The sequence below is a fragment of the Larus michahellis genome, chromosome 6 (genome assembly GCF_964199755.1).
Source record: "Larus michahellis chromosome 6, bLarMic1.1, whole genome shotgun sequence".
Taxonomy (NCBI): Eukaryota; Metazoa; Chordata; class Aves; order Charadriiformes; family Laridae; genus Larus; species Larus michahellis.
Window position 1 is genome coordinate 15,567,686 of NC_133901.1, and position 10,311 is coordinate 15,577,996.

General features: G+C 61.1%; 1 protein-coding gene across 2 annotated transcripts in view; it reads left to right on the forward strand.

Annotated features, from left to right (window-relative positions):
• Positions 1-9,460, forward strand: part of LOC141744719 (diacylglycerol kinase beta-like) — a 28,697-nt gene extending 19,237 nt beyond the window's left edge. For both annotated transcript variants that reach the window (XM_074591272.1, XM_074591274.1), the window contains 5 exons: positions 743-833; positions 3,639-3,840; positions 5,361-5,481; positions 5,571-5,631; positions 6,133-9,460. In XM_074591272.1, coding sequence (XP_074447373.1) covers positions 743-833; positions 3,639-3,840; positions 5,361-5,481; positions 5,571-5,631; positions 6,133-6,231 — 574 coding nt within the window. In that variant the 3' untranslated portion in view covers positions 6,232-9,460. The remainder of the gene's footprint in view (positions 1-742; positions 834-3,638; positions 3,841-5,360; positions 5,482-5,570; positions 5,632-6,132) is intronic.
• Positions 9,461-10,311: the final 851 nt, after the last annotated feature.

The window sequence follows — 10,311 nt, forward strand, 5'->3', positions numbered from 1 at the left end:
TGTTCAAACTTGGCCGTGCACCCAATTACGTTCATTCGTGCTTTATAATTAGCACTGAATTCCAAGACCGGCAGAAGCAGGCCAGGCAGCAAGGGCAGGGCAGGCAGCAGGTCGCAGCTCGCTCCCGCTGTGCTCCGGGTGCCTGGAAATGGCCTGATGGCAGCAGGAGATGTGGCTTGCAACCCCTGTCCCCATCTTCAGAAATACCTGCTCGAAAAACCCCAAATGGACCAAAGCGTCCGGCTCTGCTCTGAAATTCAGCTCCCCTCGGCTTACAGCTCACCCTCGAAGCCCCGCACAGCATTGACGCAGGGGATGAGCAGTGGTCAGGGGGCTGCCTGGTAGGGTGCCGGGAGGGTGCGAGGTGGGGGGGACATCCCCTCTGTGGGGTACCCCGTCCCTGGCAGCCCCTTCGAGAGACGACGGCCCACGCTCGGCTGTGCTGCAAGCCGGTGGTGGCACCCCATCCTGTGCTGAGGGACCACCCAGCACCCACGTCCTTCCCCTCCGCAGGGTGTCAGAGCCAGGTCCACCTGAGCCACCCCCATCCCACAGCACAGCTCCCTGGGGCTGTGCTGCCGGCGGTCCCTCCCCACGATGGCTCATGTCCCCATCGATCACTTGTGTCCCTATCACAACAGTTCCAGAACGGTTCTGGCAGCCCACCCTGCTGCCGGCATCCTCCCAAGTGGGATGCTGATGCCACTCCCGAGCAGGATGCTGACGCTGCTCTGTGCCCCAGGATGAAGAACAAACTCTGGTACTTTGAATTCGGGACATCGGAGACATTTGCGGCCACCTGCAAGAAGCTCCACGACTACGTTGAGGTGGAGGTGGGTTTTCCGGGATAGTCCCTGGCTCCAGCCACGGCACAAAAGCTTTTGGGTGGATGTCGCCCATGGGTCCCTCGGGCAGGGCTTTTGACTGTTCCGGGAGAGAGTGCAGTGGCAGCTTTGACCCTGTGCGATGGCAGGAGGATGCGGTGGCTGGCAGGACCCTCTCTTCCACCGCGCGGTGCTTGCTGCAAAGCCGGCCAGCTGCAGGCAGAAGAATAGCCCTGTATTTTTCCCCCCTTTCCAGCTGTATTTGAAAGCGTGCCTGGAATATTCTCTCTGTAAACTCCGCGTCTGCTCCCAGCCCTCCTTGGATGACATGGAAACAGCCTTTAATTAGAGCGGGGAGGAGGGCCCGCGGTTGCTAAGAGCGCTGTCACTTCTCCACTCACGCTGGGGGGTTTGGGCTGTGCTTTGCTGTAAACTTCCGCCTCTCCTGATTTCTGGATAAACGACCCTTTTATAACTTAGCCTTGAGGGAGGGGGGCGGGGGGGGTGGAAAACCCATGGCCTGCTGCAAAGGGTTGGAGTGAGTCGGATGGGGCGGTGGGCGCGGGGTCGCTGGCAGCGGGCAGAGAGCAGGCAGAGCTGGCAGCGGCTGGTGCGGCCGTGGGCAGAGGGACTTTGAAGCCCGTTTCTACACAGGGAGTTTCATCCCTTCTCAAAGCCTGGAGGGGGTGGCTGCATCCTCGGCAGCTGGTGGGAAGGGGCAGGAGCAGGGGCACAGCCATCTCACCCCCTTCCCCGGCCATGCAAGCAGCGTCCCGGGGTGGATAAAGTCCGTGTCCGTGGGGTTCGATGCTGCCAGAGATGGACGCGAGGTGCCCCAGGTCCTTGTGAGGTGCCCCGCACAGTGTGTGTCAGACCCGGCTGCCCCACGCTGGCCAGGAAAGCGTTAATCCCGCAGTATTTGAAGTTGAAAGCGGCAGCCTGTCCTCCCTCCGGCTCCCAGGCAACTGTCAGCCTTGCAGAGAAATGGCAGTTTTGTTTTGGAAATTGGCAATCCTTCCCCTACAGCCCCTGGAAATGAATTTGCTTTTTCCCCAGCTGCAAATTTGTACTTCCAGCATCGCTGCCAGCGCGCCGTCAGCTGCCCCTGCTCAAAGAGCCCATTGTAGCTCGCTGGCACATTAACAGGGGAGCGCCACACAGGGAGAAATCGCTCCCTTGCACGCCCTTGTGCGTGGGCAGGCGTGGGCGACGTGGTCCTGCACGCCCCCCACGGCCCCGGGCAGCAACGGGCTCCCACAGTATCCCTGGAAATCCGGCAGCCCGGGCAGCCCCGGGGCAGCCAACTCGCTCCCATCCCACTGCGGCCAAGTCGGTACCCGCCACCTCGCAGGCAGGCAGGAAAGATGCCTGCAGTCGGGGGCGATGCTCGGCTCGGCCGGGCATGGGATGCTTTGTCCATCCTGCGAGGAACTGGAGCCCTCTCGCTCGGTATCCACCGCTCAGAGCATTAGAGTCTGCTCTTGCAAATTGTAACGGCATTAAAATACACTAAGAACGAGAGGATTTACATCCTTTACAAGCCTCAGAGGGACAGCTTTTCACTCCCAAATCAGAAGATTCCTGCCTTTTTCTTTCAACGCGAGGCTAAAAATAAGATTGTGGAGCATCAGGGGAGGCAGGGCAGATGTGAACATACAGAGAGGCTCGCTTGTGCGTGCACCCAGCTCCGCGGCCGTGCGGCGGCCGTGCTCAGCGCTTACCGACAGCGTATTAAAGATGAGCTCGAGACCTTCACTCTTTGCTAGAGGAAAACAACTGGAGTCAAAGCAGCAGCAAGGGTTCATCGGCCCGTTCGCGTTCCTCTCGGCAAAGCAAGAGAGGGCAGGAATGCCCTCGCATCACCAAAATGCAAGGAAATAACATGCTGGTATTTGCTGAAGTGTAGCGTGGCAGGTAGAGAGCAGGTGCATAAAGGGAAATACAGAGGCTCTAGAGAAAATACAGTGGAATGGGAAAGCAGGGCTGCTTCCTCCAGACGTATCTAGAAAGAGGATCCAGCATCATCTGGGTATCGTGAGAGCGAGAAGACATGAAGTTAAAAAATGCATTTCCATGACTGCTCCTTCCAGTCCTGTGGGAAAGCTGCAGGCAACGGATATTTTACCTTTTACAGGGGATTTTCAACTGGGGGAGTCCTGCTGTACGACAGCAGACCCCGGGACACCAGTTCTGTGTGCTGGCTTGTGGTTTTCTCTCCCAAACTAACATCTTTCCTTTGACACCTTTTCTATCATTTCCTTCCAGCCTCATTTCTCGTTTCCAACTTGCACTTGAAGGCAAACTGCTTTGAGTTAGTTTTTGGGTAGCCAAACTTTCTGATTCTTTTGGGTCGATTTGAACAAGGGGAGGCGGGGAAGCACGTGCGGGGTGTGCTTGGATGGAGGTCGCTCCAGGGCCAAGGTGGTATTGCCTCCCCGTTTTGAGTCACGGCATCAAGACTAGCCAAGGTTTTATGCGCTCCCGTAGGAATTTGCTTTTTTAAACTGCCATCTTGGACATGTAGTAAAATTTGTATCGAAACAGAGGGGAAAGCGGCACAAGGAAGGGAAGGGGGGTTGTTGTCAGCCCTAGAAAAACAAAGCTGGGGTGGGTATTTGTTTGCGCCTCCAGCCCTGGCTTCCCCGGCGCTGCCCGTGCCACCCTGGGGCAGGTTTGCTCTGGGGACCGTCTGGTGGCACGCCACACTTGGCGTCCCAGCTTGGCAGGCAGGTGGGGACAGGAGGCTGGGCTCCACGGCGCCAGGCACCAGCTCCCCCTGACCCTGTGGCCTGACGCTGCCCGTGTGCCCCGCAGTGCGACGGGACCCTGTTAGACCTGAGCAACGCGTCCCTGGAGGGCATCGCTGTCCTCAACATCCCCAGCATGTACGGCGGCTCCAACCTCTGGGGCGAGACCAAGAGGCAGCGCGGTTACAACCGGCTGGGCAAGAAAGCGCCGGAGAAGCTGCACGCCACGGTGGTCACCGACGCCAAGGAGCTCAAGTTCTGCGTGCAGGGTGAGCGGCGGGACGGCGGCTGGGGGGGCGAGCGGGGTTTGCGGGGCGCATGGTGTTAGCACGGGGGAGCGGGGCGGCCGCCGGTTCCGGCCGTAGCTCAGTGTACGTGGTGCTGGGGCAAGAGCACCCGAGGGGCTGCTCTCAGATCGCTGTCTTTTGGGGTGCCGGGGTGACCCCAACAACCATCTGGCCAAGCTGGCAAAGAAAGGTGTCTCTGCCCGCCCCTTGCCCGTGGTGGCCGGAGAGGATGTGGCTCCCGCACCCTGCTAGCCCCTTCAACCCCCACCCTCTGGGGGTCACGGCTCAGGGGGTGCCTGGATGGGACCCCTCACCTACGGGCATGAGGCTGGGTGGTCCCCGTGCCCCGCGGGGCTGGCAGGCAGCCGCTGCAGGGCCAGGCGCCCGCTGCTGCAGAGGAGGAGCTGGAAGCGGAGCTGCAGAGCTGGCACGGAGGGCTTTCGTAAGCATCCTCCCAGGCTGCGCTGCAGCGCTGCCAGCCTGGCCGTGGGCTTCGGGAACAGCACGGTACCTGTGCTGTGCCCCGATTGGCACCTCGTACCCACAGCTACGGCCACCGGAGCCGTCCCCGAGGGCACAGGCAGGGCACAGGCAGCCCAAAGGGCTGGCAGGGCTCCCCGACAGTGAGCGAGGGGGTTAGAAAGCAGACAGCAAAATAAACACAGTGCCCATATTTTCTACCCACCAGCTCCCACAGCCCAGGGCTGGGGTGGGAAACAGCCCCCCTGCCGCGTGGCTGCCAAGACGGTGGTGTCAGCAGCCATCCCACATTGTCACGGCTGTCCCTTGCGGGGCGAGCCCACGGGAACAGGCAGCGGGGAGTAGGGCAGAGCAAGGGTTCCAAAGGGTGGCGAGAGGCAGCGGGGTCCGTCCCCTGGGCACGTGCAGGTGGGCAGGAGGGCATGGGGGACGGCGGGAGATTGGGGTATTTCTCCTGTGGGGAGGGTGTTCACCGGGGGTGAAACAGGACCCTGAAGAGAATGAGAGACGGAGCGAGTTGCCCCGGTGTTGGGCACCTTTGCTGGAAGAGCAGGAGGAGCTGGAAAAAGGGGCGATTCCCTGGTATTTGAGCAGATCCCTCCCAGGGAGGATTTCCCCATACATCCCAGCTCCCGGTGGGGACCACGGCACCCCAGGGCACCCGGGGGTGCGGGGGTTCTGCCATCATTTCATACAACACTGCAAACAAGCAGTCGAGGGGCTGGTGGGGATCCAGGCTGCCACCCTGCAGCCACGCAGGACCGGGTGCTGTTTCAGCCCAAGAGTATTTTTGCTCCGGGGATTTTGGACAGCAGCGTTGCCCAGTGCTGCAAACGTCCTGCTCGGTGGTCTCAGGGCACAGGGGACAGTGGGATGCATCCCCACAGTGCCACCAGCCCCGCTGCCCTCTGAGGCAGCCAGCGGCCCCGCTGTGCTGGCCCTAATGTTTCGGATGCCAGCAGAAGGCAGGGGATCCCCAGGGATGGGGCGAGGGGGCCAACTCGGATCCCTCTCTTTTGCAGATCTCAGCGACCACCTCCTGGAGGTGGTGGGGCTGGAGGGCGCGATGGAGATGGGGCAGATCTACACGGGGCTGAAGAGTGCCGGGAAGAGACTGGCCCAGTGTTCATCCGTCACCATCAGGTATTTGTCCCCATCCCAGCTGAGCACCTGACCGATGGCCAAAGCTGGCACCTCTGTCACCCTGCGTTTCCTCTCTTTGTGCCTTGCAGGACGTCCAAGCTGCTGCCCATGCAGGTGGATGGGGAGCCCTGGATGCAGCCGTCCTGCACCGTGAGTCCCCGTGGGCAGTAGGGTGGGCAGGGGCTGGCACTACCCTGGGCAGCTTTGGCTTCCCGTGCAGCGTGGCAAAGCCTCTGGAGTTGGAGGGAGGCTCCTGCGCTTGCTGGTGGGGTGGCTGCAGAGCCTGGCCACCTGTGACTTCTGTCTCCGCCCATACTGGCCCTGGACTCATGGCAAGCCATCACAAGAGCCTTGGGGACAGGGACATGCTCATCCCTTGCCGGGCGGGTTGGTACAGCAGCAGCCTTTCCCAGGGTGGAGGGGATTGCAGTGGGGTCCCCCACCATCCAGCACACAGCTTGCCCAGAGGAGAAATCTGGACGTGATTCTGGAGCTCGTACTCCTGTGCAGCATCTCCTCGCCCCGGTGCTGGGTGCTGAGCTGCGCCGGGCTTCCTTGGGTCGCTGCGTGGAGTCCCCAGGCTAGGGGTGGCCTAGGCGGACTCAGATCCTGGGAGCCCCTCACTGAGCTGGGTTCTGCACTTCTTTTCAGGTAAAAATTACACATAAAAGCCAAGTGCCGATGCTGCTGGGCCCTCCCCAGAAGAGCAGCTTCTTCTTCCTGAAGAGGAGAAACCGAACTCGAGATTAAGCAGGGCGCAAGGAGCCGCGGCGCAGAGGCACCCGGCGTCCTGGACACCCGCCTGCTGTGGGGGTCCCCAAATCCACGTTCAACGTGCGGGGAGAGAAAACACACACCCCACCCCACCCCAAGCCCAGCGGGGATGATTTGTTGTAGGAAGGTGCTGGAGGCTCCTTCCCAAAAACCACAAGCGTCTTCTCCAGGGGGGGATGGAAGCGGTGGGCAAAGGCAGGCCGACGCACGGGGAGCGCGTTTGCCAGCGCTAGGACTGGGTTTTTTTCCCTTTATTTAAATAACACCCTCCCCTCTTCCGCCCGCCCCGGCAGAGCTGCAAACGAGCGCGCTCCTGAGAAAACGCCAAGCTTCACTTATTTATTTTTAATCCTCTTGAAGGACACTCAATGTTTTGCTGCACTGGCTTTCTGTCCACCAACCCTTGCACATTGGAGAAGTTATTTATTTTCTTAGCCTAGAGGAGATGGTCTTTGCCATGCCTTCGGCTAGTGCTTCTGGGACAGGTTTTAAGCCTTCGCTGCCAGCCCTGGGAGCCACGAGGCATGGGACAGTCTGGGGACAGGCAGTGCCTGGGCTGTGGGGACAAGTGCAGGGTAGATGGGAAGAGACCATCTTTGGACATGGAAACGGCAAAAATGGGATTTTGGGAGGAGCTGCCGACCCTGGGAAACTCCCGCATCCTGGCTCTGGGCCTCGTAGTCATATTTATGTATTTATTTAGTGAACTTGGGGGGGGGTGTCACCTTCTTTTTATGAGCCCAGGTTGGACGCGAACGCCTCCTCCCTTCTCTGCTGGCCGTCCCCCACGGCATCTCCTTCCATGTGGACTTTCCTCTCTCCTAAAGCCTGCCAGCCTGTGCCCAGGGGCTGGGGACACACGTCCAGAAACTCTTCTCACCTGGAAGTGTCCCCCTTGCCTTTTCACACGTCTCCTCATGTGCTTTGCCAGGCTCATGCTCTCCCAGTGGCATCTAGTGCTGCCTCCGATATGCACGGGCAGGTTTCGGTGGCATCACCCACGTGTCCCCCACCAGAGCATGGGATGCAGCTTCTCCCCGGGATGCAACCAGAAAACGGACGAATGCTTGGAGGAGACGGTTGTCTCAATGTGTGCCCCGCTTCACGGCATTCCCAGGAGCCGGCAGCTGGCAGAACTGGCCCACAGGAAGGGCTGCTGGTTACTTCTGCAGGCACCCACTGCCTCCTCTGGTGGCCCTGTGTGGTGGGACGCTGGCTCCAGAATCAGCCCCCGCTCCCCAGGCAGCTCCCTCAGGTCTGGCGGAGGCCCCCATGGTGCTGGCAGGAAGCCGGGAGTGGTGTGTGCCCCATGGATGTTGCTGCAGGCAGGAAAACTGTTGCTTGTCCCTGCTATGCCCATGCCACAGGACAGGGACCCCTGGCTGTGAGAAGCCACCCTGTCATCCCCGGTGACCCAGCACCCAGTCCCTCCTCATGCTGCGGGTCCCCATTCAATAGCATCCACCCTGGCAGTGCAGAGGGTGCTGCCATCATTACGTTTCAGAGTGAACAGTGAGCTGAACAGTGTCCCTCCCCAGCGGAGAGGGACAGTGCTGTTGTGTGCCCATTCGAGCTTGAGCTCAGGGCCATTTCTGGTAGCAGCCAGAAATGTGGGGCTCTGCTGGCATGCGAGGAGGTGGCGGTGCCCCAAGGGAGCCCCAGCCGGGCTCCAGCCCACTTGTCCCTCTCCGCTGGGGCACAGGAGGGGGCTCTGGGGGGCTGCTGCAGCTCCTTGTCCTCCTGCCCTTGGTGCCAGCACTGGGCAGGGTGAGAGTGAACTGGGAAAGTGCCAGCAGCAGCCCAGAAGCCATGAGGAAGTGGACCCTGTGCCACGGAGCAAGCAGGAGCAAGCACAGGCCCGGCCAGCTGGCACTGAGGTTGCCACAGCTTGCCGAAGCCGTGACCTGCGTACAGGGGCACACTCCACCTGCGGTGCACAGATCCACCCTCCTCCTCCTCATCACCCCGGGCACCCGTTAATGAGTAGCCAGGTGAAAGCGTACGGGAGCTACGCCAAATAAACCCCAGGTCCCATGGACCAGTGGCCTCCGTTTCCCCAGTCCTCCCTGGTGGCCTCTGTGCCCTGCAGCCCCCGCACCTGGGGAGAGGGAAAGAAAAAAAAAACCTCAACCGTCTCCAGAGCTTTGCCGGCAGGTGCGGCGATGGGTTTGATATCAACACACAAGGTCAGTGGTGTTTACAGCAGCAGGTTTGGCTCCATTTCCCTGCCCGCTCGGCCTTGGTCCAGTGTTTTATCCCAGGGCTCTGGTCAGAAAGCGCCTGTATGGAATTAGCAATGGTTTGGTTTTCACCACAGACCTGCTCCTTGCACCCGGTCACGGTTTGCTGGGCTCCGGGCAAAGAGCAGTGCTCGGGTCTCTGCTGTGGTTTGCTGCTGGTGCCGGTGGAGCTGAAGAAAGCAAGCGGGTGCCCGTGCCCATGCCCGTGCCCATGCCCACCCCGCCAGCAGAGCCACCAGCCCCACGTTTGAGCCCAAAGCCGGGCGAGGTCTGGGAGGAGCACGCAGACGCGTGTCTTGTAGGGCATGGAAAGCCCAGGGCCACCACCCCGGGCTGGCAGGGCAATGACACGCCATCACTGCTCTGCCAAGAGTGACGGGCTCCAATGGAGCCATCCCCTTGTGATGATCAGTGAGATGGTCCCTGCCATCCCCCCGCCGGGGGACACAGCTTCAGTCTGCTCCCCCCATGCCAAAGCCATGGTTCGATGGGCCTGGCAGCTAACGACCTCCTTAGTCCAATGGTGCAAAGGTCTTCAGCCCAGGAGGGGACCCACAGGGGCTGGGGTGCCAGCCCGGTTGTCCCCTGCTCCAGGGAGGAACACGCCATGCAGCCGAGGGGCATGCAAGGCTCTGAACCCCCCTGCCCCACCCCGCCTCGGTGTCTCCCCGCTCAGCCCTGTTTGTCCCCCAAAGGCCGTGGGATGGAGCGGGAGCCCCCCAAACACTCCCCAGGCACCGGGGCCAGTGTGCCAGTGCCCCACCGAGCCGGCGCCATGCTGGGGGACCCCCAAGAGCTGGGACACCCTATTCCCGTGGGATCCCCAGCCTGCCACCAGCCCCCTCCTCCCACTGTGTGCGTCGCCGTGGTTGCCTGCATGGAAATGGCGTCCGTAGCGTAGCGCGTGTTGCCGTGTACACCTGGACTGCTGTGGGCTTGCCTCAAATAAAGATGGTGATGAAATACTCAGCTGGTCCTGGGGTGCGCTGGGGTTCCCCAATTCCTGGCCAGGCGCAGTGTCCCCATCTCTGGGGACTCCAACGAGAGGTGCCCGATTCGGGGCACTGGGACTGAAGGGGTGTTGTCAGCAGCAGAGCGATGGAGCAGGAGCTGCAACCAGCTAAATTTGGAGCCTGCAATTTTTTTTTCATTTTTTTTTTCCTGAGCGGGCTCTAAATTTAGCAGGTGCCGGTTGCCATCCCCCCTCCCAGCCCTGGCTCTCCAGGGGCTTCGGCTCTTCCCAGCTCACCCCTGCAGCCGCCCACCCGCCAGCCCCATGACTGTGCTCGGCCCCCATCGCTTCTCCCTGTGACGGGTGGCAGCAAGAGGCCCAGGGGTGCTGAGAAGCCCCCAGCCGGTGCGGGCCCACGGATACCTTGGGTTGCTGGTTGTGCCCAGCTCTGCGATGACCCGGCTTGTCCCCAGCAGTCCGCCTTGCTCCCCGGCCCAGGTTTTGCCGCCCACCCATTCGTGTGTCATCTGCTAATTTTACCAGCGGTGATTTAATCGTAATGGCAGAGGGGAAGTGAGAGTTGCCAGCGCTTGCAGAGCCCCCCAGGAGTGCTCCCTAGACAGCAAGGACACCCCGTGCCCTCTGCGTGCTTCCTCTCCCAGCACGCAGGCACCTGGTGGGCAGTGTATCCTGGCAGCCCCCCTGCCATTTCACCCAGGATACAATGGGAGACAAGCTACCTGCCATTACCAGCGCCAGACCTGGGGGATGGTGGTGGCCCTGGAAGACTCTGGAAACTCATCAGTCCCCCAAAATCAACAAATTCCCACCAGCAGCCCAGAGACATGCTGGGCAGCTCTCCCA